Raw genomic sequence first — 21,783 nt, 5'->3', positions numbered from 1 at the left:
GACTTCTTATAGTTAAAGTGCTTAAGTTATCTCCAGTACAGCTACGTGGCTCTACAATTATTATTAAATATTGGTGGCATTCAGATAACTTTTTTTTTAAACAAAATGGGTTCAGTTTAATCTCTTGCAAAACATACTGTTTGTATTTTTAGCGATAACTTGAAATGAGGTCTGTTCAAAAAATGAGACAAAATGGCTTGAATGAGAACATAAAATGTTATGGTTTAAGATGGCCTAAATTATAATTCAACCATCTGATAATACTAATACTTTCTCTTTAAACATAGGGTAGAAACTAAAATCCATTAATACATGTTTCAACCCTACTGAGGAGATAAAGCATCACACAGTTTGCCTGACCTCTACTATTTACTACTTAATGCAGCACTCATTTACCACGGTGACGTATGCAGAATAAATAGATAATGCAGACAGATGAGAGAGAATCCAGCTTTTAGCCCTAACCTCATTATGTTCAGAATACTGGGGAGGAGTTGCACTTAAAGCATCAATCGCCTCATTTATTGAGCTTCCAGAGGGGAAAAAAGACAATTAACTATTTATGTGAAGTAACCAAAGGTAAAAGCTCACTTCAAAACTCAACAAAAGTGAGAATCTGGACTGAAAGCTAGTAGAGACTGTAAGGAAAAAACTGCTACCAGTCAGAGAACTTCTCACCAACTGCACAAGGCTGGACTGCTGAAAACTAGAGAGTGTATGGGAAGAGCAGAGCTTGGCTTCCCTTTCCTTAGGCAGGAGCTGGCTGTGTCACCAGCAATTAGGAGCAGCCTAATCTCCTTTTATAGCCATCAAAGCAGCTGTGGAGTAGAATTATACTCTATGTTTACTGGAAGGAACTGTTTTCTTCTACTCCTCCTCAAAACCCTAATCCTATGTCTGTATTTATAATCATCACTTCTAATATTTTTCCTAAATAGCTTTGCTGGAGGATCAGGAGAATATGATAGCAGAGTACACTGCAGTTACATGCTGTCTTTCTTTGTCTTTTCCCTGGGATACCTGCAACACGTGTACTGCAGAAAGTGAATGCCTTGGCTTTTTTTTCTTTTTTTTTTATCTTGAAGGTCAAACCACGCTTATAGAAGTCCATTAGCAGCACTGAGTGCACAAGTGTGCATTTTGAAGGCAGTGTTTTCCACATTTCCATATCCTTCATTCTGACAGCACATCAGAGGAGTCACACCGAATGGTGCAAGAGCTTTGTTGGGACAGATGGAAAGTTCAGGAAAGCAGTAAGCTCTACTGCATCCTCCAGTGCTGTTTATCCACATACATAGATGCCCAACAGACTAAACAGGGTTTCCATCGCTCGGAGAAGAAAAGCTTGTGGTGATAGTGCTCTTTGAAGTCTTTGAAGCACTCTGCCTTAGCAGTTCTCTGGCAGTGGCAAAAACCAAAGACGTAGCTGAACATTTTCCTGCTCTTTTTCTGACCACCGCCAAGCAGTAATCCCTGGTACCAGCCATCACACACCTACAGTTCATGCTCTGCCTTCTCCCTGTCATGCTGGGATCCACAAGAGCTGGCTGAGATAGGCAACGAATAGGAGAGCAATTCAGCCTGCAGGACCAGCTGATCTCATATTCTTCAGTGCTGTTTTATAGCCTTTTCTTTTGAGTGGAATCATATTGAAGAACTAAAAAGTGACAGAGTGGAGGAAGGTGGAGAGAAAAGGCAAGAATTTTCTAAAGAATTTTTTAAAGAATTGGGATCCAGATGTTTTGGTGCAGATCAACATTAATTTTTTACTTTCTGTTTTTGAAATAAGGTAAGTAGACAGAAGAGCTGTAGTTGTTCAGAAATGTGCTTTCATGCTTCCCAAAATGCTGATACCAGGTGGATTACTTGGGCCTTAATGTGTATAGCATATCCTGTAGGAGGGTGTGGAACAATTCGTTCCACATGAATCACAGTGATGGTCTGCTGATTGTGACAGTTCAGACAAAGATGTAGAACACAAGAGACAGGATTCTTTTACTCTGGTATTTAGTGAGGTTAGTAGAAATTCTGCTAAATGTCTTTGAAAATTACAGGCTAACTTACTCTAAGTTAACAAATAATCACCCTGTCATTTCCATCCTGTCTAGCCATGTTCATGGTGAGAATGAGATTATGGAACCTCATTTCGTTGACTCTTTGAAAACTTCCAGATAGAAAAACAAAAAAATGAATCTACAAAACTGACTTTTGCATATTCTTCTTGGAAAAATGATGATAAACCCCAAGCAGCACCATTAATAGTAGTTAACTTGGTTTGAACATAAACTGACACATGTATTGTGAAGGTTTTTATGCATGTGCAGTCTCATCATAGGAAAGCAGAGCACTTGGCAAGGACTAGTTTAAGACACATTTTTACTGAAATCCTTGAGATATTATTCCAAAAAGGAAGGAAACTGCAAAGGCAGCAATAATAATTGGTGGCTAAGGAAGAGTATTATTTTGTGTTTGTTTTCTTCTCCCCTGACAAATGTCACTTTCCACAATGTACAATACACAACTGTTCAGCTAGGAATTTTTTTTTTATGGTTTTACAAGTTATCACAGCAAAGAAATGTTTGAATCTTTTAGTTTTGGCTGTTGGTGATGGCTTTTAATCTTAGAGCTTAGAATGCTCTTACAGCTTGCAGCAGAGAACTTGGCAACTGCTCACAGATATAGGTCCAGCAGCTGCCACTTCTACAAAAAGATGGCCATCAGTGGATCAGTTCTGAGCCATTTTCCATTGCAATTGATTCCTCTATATGAAGCTATTAGGAAATAGTTTACATGCATACCAGGGGATCCACTACTATTGTATTTCTGCTAATAACAGATTTTTCTTTATGAGCTTTGCCTCAGTTGAATTTAGATCTTCAACCTCTTTTCTATCTCATTTGAGCACAGACTAAACATAAAGCAAGCAAGAAGCCAGGAAGTAACATGTTATTGATATTATTCTTTTTTTTTTGCTAACAAATTCATAACTCATTGTCTTAAGGTACTTAACCCTTTGTATTTGAAAATATTTAATGAACATGCTAAATCATTTCACAGATTGACACATTGGCTTGAGTGTTTGAATCAATGGGCAAACTACTTGGGAAGTTTGTGTGAATGTGCTTTGGTAACATTTGGTAAAACGTAAGCCACTATTTGTAAATATTTAACATTTGGACAGTATGTTTTGCTTGGACACAGTAGTTTCAGGGAGAAGTTTCTGCACTTTGACCCTGTTTCTCTGAGTATTTGCTGGCAGTCACTGAACAGCTCTGCCTTCCTCAGACCTCTCAGAAGAAGTCTTCATCTTCACTTCCCACTTAGTGCCTTCATGTAAATCTTTTCTTTCACTGTTACGCTCTAGGCTAGGTATGGTTATTCTTGGCATTTGGAAACTGTCCTTACCCCATACAGAAAATATGTAATCTCTCTTGACATCTGCTTTTGTGTCAGAATAGACCTGGTGTCAATATAACCTTAGCATTAGTTAAGTTCTCCATCTACTCATTCAGACAAATTCTGAGATCATATCAATTTTCCAGTCCTTGTCCCTTGCCTTGTTCCATATCTCTGTTTTTCCAAGGCCATCTTGGAACTTGGACCTTCCAGCATCTCCCAGCACCCAGAAATGCTAGCTGTCAGATTCTCCTCCCACTGCAATGACGCTCTTTCCTGGAGCCACCAGAGCTCATGCCAGAAAATCAGCATCACCCTGATTTACATATATTTGCTCCACAAAGAAAGGAGATTTTCTTACCTACGTTTTTCAGTCTACAAGAGAGTTAAGTCATCCTAAAAGAATGCCCATAAAAGAGAGGTGTGTATAGGTCATCACGTGTCTTCTTAGTATCACTTTATACACATTTGAGACTTGAGTTTACAGCCAACCTCTAGGCCCTAGGCCAAGTATTTTAAGTTCTGCAAGGCAAGCGCAGCAGTTTGCTTCAGTTTGACTTTATTTTCTTTAGTTAAATGGATTAATCTGGGTCTTCAAAGATGTTGTGACTATCAATCTGACTGTCATTATTTAGTTTAGGTATTGAATAACAGTTCAACAGGAAGCCAGTTGGCTGAAGTTCTTTCCAGGTTACAGTAACTTGGAAATGGTTAATTAAATTACAGAGTGGTTTGTTTGTTTGTTTGTTTTTGTTCTATTTGTTTTTTTCCAAACTCATGCTATAAATCTTGGATAAAATCTTGAGTTCGAAGTCGATGGTAAAACTTCCTGTTGCTTATGACTTACTGAAGTCTACAGTAAAATCTTTTTTTTTTGTCTTTCATATCTCATAAATTCTCTTTTGCCTCTTTTGTTTTGCTGATACAGACCTCAGATTTGACATAGTATCTACACTGTGCAGTCCTCAACATGGTTTGAACTTCAGAGCTGGAATTGTTATATCTGGAGCACTGCTCACGTCCTGTCATGCCTAGTTAAAGCAGCCACTGAAGGTACACCCCCCTTTTTGAAGAGGGCCAGTGTGTAATAGGTGCAGATGACAGATAACAAAGATTTGGGATTAAACTTACCTCTGTTTTGCTATAAATGGGAAAAAATACTTAACAAGATGATATTCTTTCAGAAGGAATTAATTTTATGGAGCTCTGACGCCAGGTATGGGCTGCCCCTGACCTGGTACTTCTGGATACAGTGATACCTCATGGTTCTGCTGGAGAGGTCTGCCAGCCTTGTTGCCACAGAGTCCACACCGGTCAGCTACAAATTATCTGGAAAACTTATTTCAGAATAATTCCCCAAAAAACAATGAGATATTTATATTGGGATGAGAAAATGTATTATTTAAGCGACCAAAAGGAAAAAAAAATAAGTCTTTGACTTTCCTCCTTTTGATTCCATTTATTTAGCCAGTAGTTCTTTGAGAGCCCTCTCAATTGACTTCACCCAAGAGAAGACTGTAGTGCTTAGAAAGCAACTCCAGGAAAATAACTCCAAGCCTAGCAGTGATAGCCAAGTCAGTTATTCCATCAGTCATTAGTTATTCAAAGAGAATCTCTCTGGAAAGAACTGCCAAGCCTGGAAGTGTCCCCATGTGACTGATGAAGAGCTTCTGGCCAGGAAGCTCTCCTCCAGCGTTCCTTGCTCTCTGGGCTCATGACAGAGAAGATGCCTCATGGGCACAGAAGTGCAAGCCTTGGGCTATGAGGAACTTCTGAATGGAGAGACTTTCTCAAGCCAGATTTTTCCACAAAGCCTGCTTTGTCTTCTAGTCACAGAGCTAGTTAGTAAAGTAATTAAAAGAAGTATAAAACAAACAAAAACACAAACAGCAAAACATACTCACATATTACAAGGTGCACAGCACAAGGAATGTGGCTGTGCTTTGCTTAGAGTACGATCAGAGCAAGGAGGCAGAAAGGCCAATTCAGTTGCTCATTTGTCACTATTCATTATTATTGATTACTGATTATAAAGGAGAAGACAAAGAATGAATTTTATATTATTTTCCAGTGTATATACATATTTTTGGAATTTCTATTTGAGAGGTTTGGACCATCATAGGGAGGGGAGAACAGAAGGCTGACAGTGTAATGCTTAAGAGGAATGATTTTTTGTTGCTTGTTATTAACAATTCACAGCCGCTCTCTGTAAGGCTGTGGAACAGATTCATCACTGTTATATTCTAGTTTAATGTCAGTGAAACTAGACTGATTTCCATGCGTCTGGCATGAAACTGGAACAAGAAGCTGGTAAGCAGGCACTATAATTCCCTTCTGAGATCTGTGTGATGTGAACAAATAAGTTTAGTTTCACGTTTGAGGTTTGTAATGTCTCCATTTTCTTCCAAATCAGATTAAAGTATCAGAATGTACATTTTAAAGCAATTTTTATCTGTGTGATTTATGAAAGAGTTTTATTTCATGTTCTTATGGCTGTGCAGCTGTAGGTAGGTCTTTGGATGCTGTCTCTGTGGTGCACAGTGATGCAGACGCTGGGCCAGATGCTGTTGTACTGGTAGAAATATGATCATTCTCTTCATTTAAAAGTTGGCTTCAAGGAACATTAGGAAGCATTTGGACTAACTAAGCAGGTTGCTGTTTGTGCTCAGTACTAGCAATGTCAACTTGAATACTGACAGTGGGAAATACAAGTTATTCAAACATTAATTATACCAATTTATCTGGAAAGAAAATACAGCGTGTTGAAACAGCTGATTTGTCTGGCCCGTGGTATTTTAGTGAACTCTGGAAGTCCGGTTACAGTCAGGGGCTCTAGATAAACTTGGGCAATGCTGAGCCAGCTTAGTGTAGGAGTCAGTGTGAGCAAATACACTTGGGCTGAAATAGCTAACTGAGCAATAAACTCCTGCCAGGGCTCCCCATGAGCTCAAAACCAACCACAGCTGCCTCCTTACTCTATTTTACAAGCATATTTCTGACCAGCTTGTCCCCTCTAGTTCCATCAGTTCAATTGTCCTCTGTCCCCTCTGCCAGGACAACATTTCTGTACTGTGCCAGTACTTGGCACATAGAAGCCATCCACCACAGTGTTCTCAGAGGTAGGGTAGCAGTACCCCTAGGTGCTGTCGGGGTAGCTCAGGATCTTCAACAGGATGCGTGCCTGTGCTGCGGGCACCTTACAGAACAACCTTGCAAAAGCTTGTGTTTGCAGCAAACTCCTCTCTCCCCATATTAATATTTCCTCTACAAATCTCTCTATTTGTGTTCCCTAAAGGTAATTTAAATGCTGATTACTGTGTGAAATGTAGCAGAACTATAACGAACATACTCTCCTGTCAGCACTTGACTGAGCAGGGAGAAGACCCTCTAGCTATGTTTATCACAGTAGCTGTGATACTGGAGTTTAATGAGATGTTTTTGCAATGAGAAGATTTTCAGAAACACATACTCATGCCAGGAGGGCTTACCAGGATATTTTTTTTGTAATTAAATGTAATTATGTTCATACTCGTAGTCAATTTTTCATTGATAGATATAGACAAATAGAAACCAACAAGTAAAAGTCAATTAGCTACACAAGCATTTTTTTATTGCCTTACTGGACTTTTTTTCTATCTCCTACCTCAGTGGTTAAAAAGCTATGAAATTCTAGCTAATCCAGCAATGTGCGCTTAGTGTTCTGCCAAAAATACTTTTTTATTTTATTTTGTCTTCTATAGGAAAGGAAAAATAGTTTTGATAGTAGAAAAAAAAAAAAAAAAAGACCACAAAATAACATTACGACAAACAGTTTCTAAGTCTGATTTCAATGAACTTGTTTTACAAATACCAGTGGCAAATACAAGCTGTGTTTTTTATCTGAAGCTCCTCAGTTCTAGTGAAAATTCCAAACTCTCTACATGAAACTTTCTCCAACAATTGTACTAGCCTCTTGCTGAGTTTCTCTTGTGTAAAAGCCAGCTTCTGACCTGCTCTTTTCCTCCAGGGCCTGACTGAAACTCTTCAGAAGAGGCTTTTATTTGCTCTTGCCATTGGGAAGAGAGCAGGGTACTTAGCTGGATGAGATGAGCGTTTGCTGGATGACTACACTGCAGATTCCATGATCCCAGATGGGTGATGTCAGCGGTGAAGTCTTTCAAAATATGTCACCTGCAAGTGCATTAACATTGTCCAGTGGGAAACAAGAGGCAGATTTTGATCTTGGAAGAGACCATTAGGTTTCCCCCAGCATGACCTTGCCATTTACATCATAATGGAGACTTAGGGGAAAAGAGATAAGCCGCTTCTGGTGGGCATTATTCTGGAGGTAGCCAACATTCATAGGCTCAAATCCTGTCTGACCTCAGAGAACAGCACCTTATTTCTGGCTTTGTATAAAGATACTCTTATAGTAGTTCAGCTTATTCTTTCAGCTTGGTTGGATGACTGTGCTAATTAATGTTAAAATGAGCTAAGCTAACAGAAGTGTGTGGGAGACAAATCCCCACTTTGCAGCAATTTGGGTATGTATAAATGAGTTCTCAACTCTTCTCATATGATTTAAAATACCACTTGAATAACAAAAACATTAAAAAAAATCAAGAAGTGATTTGAGTATTAGATTCCTGTTAGCTAATTAGGCCAAAAGTCAAACTGGAAAAATGCCATGTGTTCAGATTTGTAGTATAATAGAGCAGCACTGCGTGCTGTAAGCAATGTTATGATCTGTGAGAAGAAAATGGAGAAGCATTAAACGGTCGTCTTCCCTCTCTGGCCCCAAAAATGAGAACTTGGAGGGATAAGTTATCTACCAAGAATTTAACATAAGGCAGAAATACCTGTCTAATTGAACTTATATTCTCTGTAATTGCCCAGTTATAAACATGACAGGAAAGTTTTTCATTCTTTATAAATAGGAGTTTTTTATGAGTAGAATCCTGACCACACAACGGTCACTGAGAACTGAAGGAAAGTGAGAATTCAGGAGTTCCATTTCCCTTTGTGAATAAAGTCTGCTTCAGATCATTTCCTCACCCTTCTCAAGGGGACTTCAGGTTCAAAGAATTTAGTCAAAAAATTCAGTTTTTCTAATTGTCACTGGATTTGACGGGGGTCTAAAGTCAGGAATTATCTGTCTTATTTGATTTCAGTTCAGTGGATACATTGCAGCAGCTGCTCATTGTGTTCCTTCTTACCTTGTATCATCCATCCCCATAATAAATTTTGTTGTCTCAGAGATATCTCCCTATGCCAGAACTGAACTTTCGTAGTGAGAACATCAATTTGGACATGAGATGACTCTCTTATGGACACTCTCTTATTAAGAACACACTTTCACAACATTATTTGAACTGCTTTCAAGGCAAAAAGGATTACAGTGGGAAAATGCTGTTTATATCCAACGAATACTAATCACTCAAATATAAATGCAGTCCTCCAGTTAGGTCAGTATGGCTCAAGATATTTCCTTGAGCAGAGATCTTTTTATCAAGCTCCACTGCACACTGCACTACTGCTCTTCTCTCTGTTCTCACTAAATATCTTCTCTAACTTCTGCTACAGCCCACTACCTGTCTGTCATCACTACCACAGCTACACAAAAAAGCAGCACTGCTTTCTTTGTTTCTTTTTTCCTGTCTCTCTTTCTTTTCATCTTTCCACTTTCCTCTACAGAGAGAATTTTTATTTTCTTTTCCCTATGTTGATCTATGGCAAGCAGTGTCTCAGCTTCACCTCTCTTTGAAGATCTATATACTTTTTGAGTTTTTTCTATCAAAATGCCTTTCAGAAATAAGCATGCAATGTTCTTTCTGTGCTCAAACACCTACCAAAATGTACTGTTGTCCGAAAGATATCTCCAGCCGTCTCTGCCTTTCTTTTGATCTAAAAACACATACGAAACACCTCATACCTGCTGCTTCAGGTTTGTCTCCTTTGGTCATTCCAGCTTTTTTCTGGATTTGAAAAACTGTTGGTGTATTTTTGTAAGTCATCTTGAATTTCTGCATTGTTTGTTGCTATTTATTGGCACTCTTTGCCCTGTGGATATCAACGATTTCTGTAACTTGACAAGACAGGTTTTGACCACAAAGCTGACTTTATTTAAGAGCTGCTGGATGAAAGAAAAGGCTGGAAACTTTTTGGTTCTCATAATTTCAGTGTTGCCTCACTAAGAGGAATAGTTAAAATGCAAGCCCAAACGGTTAGAAAAATGCAAATCCTTGGGAAGACCTGAAACCCAACAAAGCTGCTTATTCAAGTCTCAAGCTGGGTTTTCCAAAAATTCTTTGAATCTGAACAAGCCTAGTGTTTCAAGAAGGAATGGGACATAATTTACTCTTAATTGTTCTCTGCTTAAAGTTTTCAATTTATTTAATTTTCAGCCTCTAAACTAAATCTGGAAACTTGAGGTACGGTGTTGAGTATTTGAAGTCTATGTCTCTCTGTCATGCTTCTAATAAGAAATATTGCAAGGACTTAAATAATCACCCATTTAGCCAGGATATCTTCATGATCCAAAGTGCTTTAAAAGGCTACAAGGTTCTTGTTATACTTATTTACAGATAGGGAATTCGAGGAAGAGATTAGTCAGCTTCAAGGTCATGCAAAAGTCAATGGCAGGAACTGGTCTCCTGATTGTCTTGTCTAATTCCGAAGCTGTGGGACCACACTGAAGTAATCAGTGCTGTTTTGAACCACGTTTTTCAACCTTGAGCGTAAATCATATGAAGGTCTCTTGTATAAAGCCTATGTGAAATCCATACTTCAAGAAAGCTCAGTAAGTCGATTAATGTTTGCAAGATACATATGCTTGAAGGTAGGAACACAGTAGGAAATGCAGTTAGTCTGCCTGGACTGATTCTTCCCCTAACAAAAAATCACATTACAGGCAGATGATACATATATACAAAATTGGATGAAGTTGGTACACAGACCTGATTCATCCTCCAGATCTGTCACACATCAGTAGAAATTGCACAATTATATCTGCAAGTAGTGGCGCAGTTAGATTGTTGTCTATGTTTTTAATGGCTCTTTATTTTAGAGCTTGTAGCAACAGTGCATCAAAGATCCTGAATGATCTTTGTTGAATGTTTGGAAAGTTTTCATCAGAAGAGACTCTGATCATTAACCACATCAAGACACTAGAAAAATAATTTTGTCTTGTCAGCACAAACTGGTTTAGAGCAATGGTTAGGGAAGCTTCTCTGCTTCATGTTATTTGACTTAATTGTTCAGATAAGTTTCCAGGATGTTTATTTTCATTAGGAATCTCTATTATTGGCTGTTTCTGTCAGGCCTGTGCTTCAAAACAAATAAAGGCAAAAAACTAAGTGATATCAGGAAACATTTCACAGCCTTTTCTAAGACTACAGTAGTGGTGTCCTTAAACTTTTCAGATGAAAGATCAGACTTCATTGCACTTCAGTTTGTTGATTTTGAATGTTACTGTTACTCTTGAGTGTCATTACTAGTGTATTAACAGCTGAGTGAAGGGGAAGGTCTTGTTTGTGCTTACTGGAGCCCAGCAGAGCCCTGAGTGAGGCTGCTGCATGCCATTCCGCAGCCATAGCGCAATGCTTGGGCACCACAAATCGCTTGGGCACGGAGCCCTGCCGCCAGCCCAGCCAGACAAAAAATGGGAGCAAAGGGCTCCAGACACAGTACTAAGTACTGTGGGGCCTCAGGTTTTCTGAGTGACGCAAAGGAGAAGCTGCAGATCAACAGGGTGATTTCTTATTTACAGGAGTGTTCTAGAGTGCAGGGCAGAGCTGCAAGACTTTGCCGGGAAAACTTTTGTACTAACTTTTCTATTTTGTATCTTATCCTTTTCTAGAAAAAGATGAGAAAAGAACAAACATCTCACAGGCAGAAGTAAGTGAAATATTTTTTTTCTTAAAATTCATTTACTGTTAGGATAGAACTACTGTTAAAACCCCTCCAAAATGTCCTGGTCCATCGCAGTAGTTGCCTACACTTACATGCTCGCATGCCTCCAGCAACCCAAACCCAACTACTGTGTCCACCAGCTCTGCCTCCTCACCCTCCTGCCTCAAGCAGAGGGCTGCAGGCAGCTGTGGGATTGCAAAGCCAATGCCAATGCAATATCCCCTTTTGCTGTTTTTTGCCTAGTCCACAGTAGGCACAGGACTGAAGCTGTCTGCAGGAGAGCTGAGAACTGGCTCTTCCCCCCTCATCTTCCCTCCCACAGCTCCTGCAGTTCCCTCTTGCTTTCTCCTCCACCAATTGCCCAGAGAAGTCAGCAGAACTCTAAAATAGCTGCAGGAGGTATTGATTGTTTCAGACTTGGATTCAAACACAGACTTACAGTGATTCACAGGGTGAGGATCAACAACCTATCAGAGTGATTATAAATAGCTTTCTCTTTCCAAAGAAGACAATCTTTTATTTATAAATGTTATCACTCCATCCATTGTGATAAGGTAATAGGATTGGTGGCATTTGTGTGGCAGTGTTTTTCTTAAGAGCTGTCTCCAATAATCTTTGAAGAGATTAAAATTCACTGGTGATACACCAGAGGAAAAGTAGGAGGCAGCATCATTATGAGCAAATAACGCTAAAATTGATGAGAGCAAATAAAGCTTGCTCAGGCACAGCTTTTTTTTACATTTTTCTAGGTAATGTGGTATGCCTTCAAAACCTAGCCATGTGTGAGATATTATGTGATTTTATTAGCCTCTGTATATGGAAATATTCCATGTTGGTACATACGCCAATTGAACTTTTGCAGAAATTGCACTGCCTTAGCACTGGAATATGTTTCAGTTAGGTCTTGTTAGACATGCATTGATGTAGTCATTCCATGTGTAATTTTAATGCTGTCATTTTGGAATAATTCATCTTTTGTGCATAGGTGTGACTTTGGGGTCAAGAAGTTATATTATCTCTAAAGATATCCCTTAAAACACATCTAGCTGAAGGCTGAGTGGTTGGGGGAATTGTTTGAGGAGTATTATAATGCATTGAAAAATTGCAGGGGGAGGGTTTTTTCATTTGTTAGAATGTGTGTAGTAATAATTTCATTATTACTTTACGTATGGAGTCATTCTTTATACTGTGATTAGTTGGAATATTCATTAAAGTAAATCTTGCATTATTTTAATATATGTATGTATTTGCCTTCTGAGAGTCAGTTACATAGATTGTTAAAAACACAGACTACCCTAACTTTATGCTTAACAGCATCTTTTACAGTTAAGGGTAATATTCAGTGGTAGTAAGCCTGTTTTGCCTGGGAGCTATAAAAGTTGTTCATTAAGCATATTTTGTCTATTTAAATTTTCCCTATGTTCACAAAAGCCCAAGGGCTGGCATCAGATTCACACGATACCATTTCCACAGATGCTTCATATTGCTCCTGAACTGGGAGCAGTGCAGAACACTGCAGTCTATCCCAAACCTGCCTATCATTGCTGCCTGTATATATGGCTTTCAATCCAGCCCTACAGAGGCCATAAGGAAGTATTACTTAGTCTGAAAAGCACCCAGGATAATTCTGAGTGTGAAACAAGTTTTTGCATTGGGGCAAGCAACCTCAGAGAGTTTTCAGGTAAAGAGAGGGAAGAGCTGTGCAGCACGACCCTGAGCTGCCACGCACAGAAAGTTCTCTGCCCGTGTCTTACCATCTGTCTCTTATTTTCAATCTCCAGTGCCAGAGCTCATCGCCAAAGCAGCGGAAGCAGAGCGTGTACACCCCGCCTGCCCTCAAAGGTACTGTCCAGGTACTGTCCCTGCCCTGGGAGCACCCTGGTCCAATGCAGCTCTGTCCCCCTGTGCACAGGGGACACCCAGCACAAGCCATAGTTCCATGTTCCCACAGCAGAGCACGGGGACTGTGAGAAGTTGGTGCTTATGTGTCTTTGGTCTCTCACATGGGAATGGTTGTCTTCCTGATACTGGGCTGCGATTGGCCCTCACAGCAGTATTATAACAGTGGTAAATCTGTTTAAAGGCCTTGTTTCTCCAGTGACTTGCTCATGGTTGCCAGTAGGCAAGATCTGTGGGGATTCACCAGCTGCTTACACCATCACTTGTCTGTACAAAGCCAAGTGTCTCCTGGTAGATTATGAATATCTTCAATTTCCATTCTTTCTGCTCAGCACAACCTGACAAAATGCGGGAAGTAAAATATTTGTAGAGTGGATCACAACCACAATTGTTAGGTAGTTTACCATAACAGCCATATAATAACTAATATCTCATTCAATAGCTTCAGCTCTCCAGCACTTAGCAACACTGAACACATCACCTAGGTGCTGCCATCTGTCGAAACTGGCTAAAGTTTGTTTACTGGATATTAGAAATAATCTTCTTATAGTAAGTTATAATAATTTATGAAAGAAAGTTTTGCGTGGGTACCAATAGCTCTTATTGATGTCACTGCTGCATTGTTCATCTGCGTAAGTCTAAATTAAACACTGTGTAAATGAAGAGATCTGAAACAGGTCCTCATGGTCCTAAGACTACATCCTACTCAGCATTACCCCTGCTGAGGTCTGCGGAAGTTCCTCGCAAAGTTTGCTACTATGTAAACTTAATTCCTAAGGAAGAGACTTTCTAGAAGAAAAGAGCTCACAGATGATCAGAAATAGCTTGTAAATAGAAGAATGCAACATGTAAAATGCTTATCCTGTACCTTAACTCCCTAACCAGTGCGATATTTCCAGATGCACAGGTAGGCACCTGGAAGTTGATAACTGCATTGTAAACAGGCTGGATTGCCTTTAATTTAACATACTGTAAATGTCATAAATACAAACCTTTTTGTTAAAAAAAAGTATCCTGAAACAGAAAATTCCTTCCTCTTCATTGCTATGAAAACACTCATGTTATTTTGTTTAGACTGAGATTAGGAGGCAAATGTAGCAATCCAAAATACACAATGCTATGAAAAGCATTACTGTGAAACAGAATTTTTAAAAGTTCTTTAACGATTTAAATAATTCTATTTTTATAGATTATTTGGTTCTTCTCCCCAGTGCATTCAGAATAGCAGGCTTCCTGATTTCTCAGTATTCCCCCAGCTTTGCATGCATTTTCCCTCTGGGCTGTTTCTCCCTCTGTACTTATAGTGTATGCGCCAATCTACAGTAAAGCATGAGATTCTGGGTGATGAATATTTTTCGGTACAGTACCAGGACAATAGTTCTTGTTACATTAACTACGCAAATACATTAAAATATTTGAAATTTAAAAAATGAATGAAAATGCCACACTGATGTACATGTCATAATGATAGATGGAGAGCATTCTTGGCTAAATGTGAGCATACTTTCCCACTCTGCCATAGAAACAATCTGAACTGAAAGACAATGCTATTATTTGTCTAATACTGCTTCCAAATGCTTTGGTTCCATCCTTAAAATGGCTTGCACTGTCTTCAGTTGGGTTTGCAGTGCTGTAGTTAGCTGTAGCAAAGACGTGTATGCAGAGCCAGTGCCTGGTTAGAGTGCAACAGGTAAGTTCTTATTCCTATGTACATGTGTGTGCACTTTGGTTCCTGCTTTGATTTTTCAAAAACAAAACAAAACAAAACAAAAAACCGTCTCTGCAGACATAGCAAATAGCTGACTCATCTCACAGCATTGTTCTTTTTACTGGAATAATGTGCTTGAAAAATCAATGTGAGAGCTATTGATTTAGGTGGTAATCTGGAGAGAAGATCAGACAGCAAATCAGATAACAGCTCAGTGCAGAGTTCTTCCTAGTATTATATTACCATGTCTGATGGATGGCAAAGAGGTTTTTTTTTATTCTGCTTTCAAAAATATTTTTTTTGCTAATGCTGCTATGCTAGGTTTTATTAGTTCCACAGTCTTACACAGTATGCAATGATGGCAAAAGTCAGAATCTGAAGATTGAACCCAATTCATAATATTTTCAGTGTATTATGATTTACCTCATCATGTACGTTGTCAACACCTTTTACCTGAGGATAGTAATGATAACTAATGAAAGACTGAACATAAGGAAGGCTGAAACTTTTTTCTGTGTTTCAGGGCTGCTCTAACGCCATAGACCAAACTCTCAACTCTATTAAGTGTATACCATCTCAGATCAGTGATAGGTTCATCCCATGTACTTAATCTAGTAACTTTTTTCTACTGTTTTCTGAGTTCATCATCTCTGTTTTGCCTTTCTTCATCCCCCCTTTCTTCCCTGTCGTTTGAATTTTTATAGGGGAGCTTCAAATTCTCCCTTACTTCCCTAACTTCCAATGTGCTAATTGTTAAGCTTGAATCCCTATCACTTTCTCCTTCCATTTTAAGCTCCTCTTCATGTACGGAAGCTGACTTGTATCTCCTGATGAAGAACACCATAAAAACAACCAGGGAAAATATGTCAGTTTGAAGAGTTATCAGTTCTATCCAAAGCAATTTATTTTTTTTTCAGTCAGTTCTCATTGCCTAAGGTTGGTTTATCCTAGTACTTATCTGCTTATTGTTCTTTGTGATAGAATTAGTAAGAATCCTTTGGTAATTTTCCTCGGTATCAAAGCAGGTGCCCAGCTTTTTAAACATGTCCACTCATCCACAAATTGGTGTACTTAAAGATATCTCCATTATTCTGGTTGGAGAGTATGAGGAGCCCTTGGGAGATGTGCTGGATTCTCACCCTTTTCCCCTTATGCTCTCCAGAGAAGTCTGAAATGAAATAACCCCCTCAGGCAGAGAGTTGCAGCTCAGACTATGCTTACTCCTAGTAAAGGTACTTCCTTGGCACCTCGTCACCACCTGAAAATTAAAAGAGCACGTTTGAGGCTCAGAGCTACAGTGGGTGGCTTTCAGCCTAAAGACATACTTTGTACCAATGCAGTTGTCCTATTACCTAGATATCATATTTTGTTTCAGCTCATTCTTGAAAGGAAACACATACTGGAGTGACAGGAAACAAGGTTTACAAAGACAAACAGAAGACAGTCTGAGCTGTTCCCAAATCTGCACTGCTCCCCAGAGGTCACAAGTCTCCACATTATCTACCAGCCCCTCTGCTATTAATACTAACATCTATTTAAATACCATCAAGGTCTTCCCTTGAGAAGCAAGTGCTCATTCCTGAGTGGTTTGAAGACTTCATTAGTAGTGATCCCACTGGTGTGGGTGTGCTAGAGGTCAGGGAAAGAGGAAACCTTCCCTCATCTGAGTTCACCCTGCAGGAGGCTGTTGGGGCCAGCATCAAGATCCTACTAATCCCAGTGGGCTTTGAAGAAAGCTCTTGCTGCTTTCTGTGTTCACAGGACCACCTTTGCAATTAGCTGCCATCAGATCATAACTAAAGTCCTTCCCTACAGAAGTAAAATCTTTTACTCTGTTTTCCTTCTGCCCTCTGGGAGAATGCATCCCTTAAATTCCCCTCTTAATGTTTTTTCTTTGCATGAAGGCCAAGATTTTTTCTTCAGCTAGTCCTAGCAACAACACTTGAAATGGGATGAAGTACAAGTTGTTATAATCCTAAGGAACATTTAAAAACATCTTTTGGTTTGATTCATTAAAACATGCAGGACTCAATGGCTGTTCCCAGGGTGTTCAGACCCAGGGATTTGATACATGCATAATTCTAGTATTTACAATGATGGCTGATATTAAATGAGCTCTTTCTAGTTTCTGCCATGAATTTCAGATGCTGTGCTTGTTTAGTACCTGCTTGTTCTCCAAAGGAAACAAAATGTAGGATGAATTATTAAAATCATGATGTCCCTCCTGAAATATGTAATTTATTAGAAGCAATTAGTACAGTATGTGGCCCTCATCCAAATTTGTAACCCCTTAGGCCAGCTTGATGATGTCTGATGCATCTCATTGCTTTGTGAGTGAAGGTTAACAAGGAACACAGATAGAGTCTGGAGACATAAAGGACTGCTGTAACTGTGCTAGGCACTGAGTTCAAAGCTCATGAGAATTATCACAGAGCAAAAGTCTGAGGCTAAATTTATTTCAAGTGGCAGAGGAGTGACATTTATGAGCCTTAAGCAGTCACTACAGAAAACTGTATTTTTTTATGGCCTGTCTTCTTATATGGCAAACTCTGACTAGGTTCTGTCATTAACTAAATTCATTAGGGCAAAAACAAGAAATATTATGCTAAAAAAAAGAAATACTATGTCTTTGTGTCATTTGTGCTTCATAAACTGTCTTAAATTTAATTTTTAGAAAATTAATGTTATCCACAATCTTTTACACATCTTGTACCATTTTCTGAACATCAAGATAGGTTTGTCAAAATTCACAGCCTAAGCTGGTGCTGCTCATATGCTTTTCTTATGTGAGTAAGTCACTTTGGCTCAGGGTTTTATATCTTTGTTTTTCCAGTGAGCTAAGGAGCTGAGATAAATTCTGGGGAGTTGGCTGGGACAGGTCCACAATGAAGGCTTCAAGCTGCACCAGAGGAGATTTAGGCTGGATGTTACGAAATACTACTTTTCTGAAAGAATGGTCAAGCACTGGAATGGGCTGCCCAGGGAGATGGTGGAGTCACCAAACCTGGAGGTGTTCAAGGAATATTTGGATTTTGTGTTGAGGGACATGGTCTAGTGAGTACTACTGGTGACAGGTGGAAGGTTGGACTGGATGATCTTGAAGGTCTTTTCTAACCTTGGTGATTCTGTGATTCTGTGATTCTGCGATTAAGGCACAGGTCAGAACCTGAAGCGATCACTAAGGATGGGGTCAAGTCCTTCTCAGACCCCTTAGCACAGATGCAGTATTCTGGTGCACATTCTTCAATCCCTTCCTTGTAGGTAGGGATCTCAATAGTTGTTTCTTGGGTAATAGAAGAGGGCAATGATCTGCATCATTATTTGTGCGTGTTGTTCCTGTTTGTCAATGTGTTGTGATGTGATATAGCACCATCAGTTTTTTTTGTTTCAGGAGTGGAAGCCCCACAACTGCCAGGGCTTCCTGAAGCACTGGGTAAAGAAAATTCATTCTGCAATCTTGTACAATTACTTTTTTTTTCCTTTTTCATAGCCAAATCACAAAAGAAAAGTGTAGCTTTGGTTTAAAAAAAATTTTTTTAGCTACTCTTATCCGTATCTTAGTCACAAAAGCACCTTGAGGCAAGCACATCACTTAATATAGCATGGCCTTGGACAAACTTCCTGGCTCCATTTCAACTGATGTATCAGACCTAGTTGGTGGTATTTCTGAAATTCCTGTGTATGTACCATTGTAAGAAAGAGGCGGGGTGCGCGTCTTTGCTGTTCTTTCTCAGGATGCTACCTTCTACTGCTTGGTCTCTTTTCCTCACTCTCCCTATGCCTCTCTCCTGCCTCACACTTCTACAGTAGTATGGTAATAGATACAATTAAAAAAATAGAACTAATTAGTGAATCTGACTTGGTGACTGGGATGCGTTAGATTGCCACCACCTCAAGTTCAACCGACTGCCACCAAAAGTTGGCAGACGCTGCCGTAGTCTGTGTTTAATTCCTTACTGCTGGCAGCACTGAACACGTTTCATTTCACACAGCTGGCAACTTCTAATTCAAAATGGCTGTGGCCCTGGTTGCAATAAATACCACATTACCTTTAGCGAGACTGAGGTGTTCAGTGGAGATTAAGCTTGACATCTGCTGTACTTGAAAATGGGGCATTTGTGCTACAGCTTGTCATCTGCCACTGGTACCTGGCATGTGAAAAAGAAAAGGTTGCACTAAGCACTAATATCAGCCCCCAGATCACCATGTGTGGTTTAAGGCCCGATTCAATGCTGGCAAAAGTCAGGGGGAATATTTCCACTGACTTCATTCAGTTCAGCATGATGTTCCTGTATCTGACAGTTCATTCTAACCTTCATGGAACGAATGTTAAACTGGCCTCATTCTAAGGGCAGACCCTTTTGGACTTGTTTTCATGATAGAAGGCTAAGCTTACCAATGTCTTTGAAACAGCATTTCTGGCTTGGAGATAGTATTATTGAATATTGTTGTACCAAAGATACAGCACCATCATGGTACCATTGCTTCTAAGCAGTAACAGAAGACATTAAAAAGTAAATCTTTAAAGAGACAAGTACATAAAATATTGCAGAAAGAGAATGTGAGAGACTTAGTACTTATTTTCAGATAAAAAGTAGAAAGCCCAGGAAGAGCAATGTGTTGTTCTGGTTACTTTATATTATAAGATATATTTGTAGTTAAATTCCAAAGATTTTGGCAAGGCTTTGCTGAAAAAGCTTTTGAAGAAAAGATAATATTTCTGTCTGAGAAGATGCTAAGTTCCTGTGAAACCAGTCATCTGGCAGGGCATTAGATTTTCTTTACTGGCTGTAGCCATATGTTCTGGGTTGGAGGTTAACAGCCAAGCCTCAAGACAGACACTGACTCCAGTAGGCCCTGTTGTAATAAATAACTGCTCCTTTGTTCTTCTCAAGCACTAAAACCCTGAGTTTGATCCTAAACAAGGAGACCAAGTGAACCAGCAGGGCTCCTGTGCAGTGCTTGACCCCTCCTTGGCATCTGGACAGAAGCTGCAGGACTATGTATACAGGCTGGATGGTTTTGGCAGATACTCACCATCCCCAGCTCTGTGTGGTTTGCCAGCCTGCTGGGCAGAGCAGGTCTTTCCTTCTGGGGGAGCTGGCTCGTGCTGGTGGCTGTGGGTGCAAAGGTGAGAACAGCTTGACCAGGAGACAAGGAATCAATAGAGAATACCTCCCTAAGGAGGGCTTTTGCAAAGAGCCTTCATGGGATGCGGGCTCACCTTTTGCCTAATTAAACAGAAATCCTCCCTTGCATTTTCATCTGATTTCTTATCTCAATAGTACCTTGATGTCTCTTAATGTCTCCTGGGAGCCTTGAAATATGCTCTTCCCCAGGGCAGTAGCTTTTGCTCTTTTAGTTTCTACTACTAGGTTTTCTTCTGACCTGAGCAGAAGTCCAAGCAATACACTATCTTTGTGATATCTCTGTCTCTGAACAACATGGTCCTTAGTTCTGTGGTTAGACCAAAATAAGGCTGAGAAGATTTGCTTCTTTTCTCGATTGCCATCTGAGTTGGATTCCTTGTGATGGGGATATTGCCTGAGTTTTATTACTTGATTTTTGTTCTTTTTTGGAGTGAATGCTTAATAGTCTGAATTTAATGAAAAGTGAAAAATTCTCTAAAGATGGCCATGTGGTTCTCCTCCCCTCCATAATTTCTCCCTTTCCTTACCCCTTGGGATGCAACATTGCCTGGTTTGGCAGGAACAGAGAGTTCCCAAAAACCTCCACCAGAGCTTTGGCATGGAGACAAGAACATGAGCAGCCTGAAGATTTCAACCACATCCTTTTCAGCCCATGGCTAGGACTGAAAACTCAAATGAATTATGTGTGTGAATGTGACCAGGAAAAAAAAAAAAAAAAACAGGAAATACTGTAGCAAACATATGGATCTGAAAAGGGATTCATTTTCCTGTGAGCTTCATGGGCCAAAAGGAAGTTGTTTAAAGAGCCCTCAGTGGTTTCAGCTGGTAATTATTCCTGAAACAAGATTTTTCAAGTTTTTTTTTTCTAGCCCTCACCTAACCTGTGAACCAATGTTATCCCACACATCTTTTATACCTGGAGGAGACTGTCAGCAGGCTCTGAGCAATCTGCAGAGTAGTTGCTTTCAAGGATACCTTTAAAAGGACTTGTGGGATTTAATGACCACTCAGAAGAGGAAAACAAACAACCAAAACAGCACCGAAGAAGTTTGCTATGATCTTCTCAGCCTAGAAACACTTGGTGCTCACAGGGTGGACTTCCTTGCAGAGCCAAAGGTAGGCAGCACATTGCTCCTTTCCTTTCAGGAACGAGGAGAATCGGTGTAAATTCAGCATTCTCTTCCACTGCCTCGTGATCCCCGAGAAAGCAGAATTGCTGAGCAGTCACTCACGGGGATTTTTGGCATTAAAGCTCCCCCTGGTGACACACGGGTGTATTTTCTTACGGCTAAAATTGTGAAGGAGATTTTTTTCTAAAGAAGCGTGTTGAAATTTGGGGGAAATTGGCAAGTAAGGCTATAAGCGAACTAGTGGAATCATGTCGAAGTCCACCTATGACTTACATCTCTCATCTAAAATCTGTTAGGTTATTACTGCATTTCACCTGCTGTCACTGGTTTTCCCCAAATCCTGCAGCGCTCAGAGCCTCATTTTCCCTTCAATCTCGCTCTTGGTAAGATCAACAGTAAGAAAAGTATTAAAACTCACTTTTACAGAATCTATGAGTCTGAAATGAACGTGTCTAATTGTGTAGAGATGTGTCTACCATTTTTGCACTTTGGCTATATTTTCCACAATTAAACTAAGAAAACTGATATTCTTTCTCCTATATTATTATTTTCACTTTCCAGAATTGAGAGAAATGCTTGTTTCCAGTCTCTGACTATTAATTTAAGTGCC

The 21,783-nt window shown here is 39.7% G+C and overlaps 1 protein-coding gene across 3 annotated transcripts in view; it reads left to right on the top strand.

Moving 5' to 3' along the window:
• Window positions 1-21,783, top strand: part of PPP1R1C (protein phosphatase 1 regulatory inhibitor subunit 1C) — a 47,758-nt gene that overhangs the window by 15,890 nt on the left and 10,085 nt on the right. For 2 of the 3 annotated variants that reach the window (XM_031554181.1, XM_019617079.2), the window contains 2 exons: window positions 11,234-11,271; window positions 13,068-13,128. In XM_031554181.1, the coding sequence (XP_031410041.1) occupies window positions 11,234-11,271; window positions 13,068-13,128 (99 nt within the window). Of the gene's footprint in view, window positions 1-11,233; window positions 11,272-13,067; window positions 13,140-21,783 lie in introns of all 3 variants that reach the window. The other variant, XM_031554182.1, reaches the window with a different exon arrangement.

This window comes from Meleagris gallopavo, chromosome 7, assembly GCF_000146605.3.
Source record: "Meleagris gallopavo isolate NT-WF06-2002-E0010 breed Aviagen turkey brand Nicholas breeding stock chromosome 7, Turkey_5.1, whole genome shotgun sequence".
Taxonomy (NCBI): Eukaryota; Metazoa; Chordata; class Aves; order Galliformes; family Phasianidae; genus Meleagris; species Meleagris gallopavo.
This window is presented reverse-complemented; position numbering and strand designations above follow the sequence as displayed.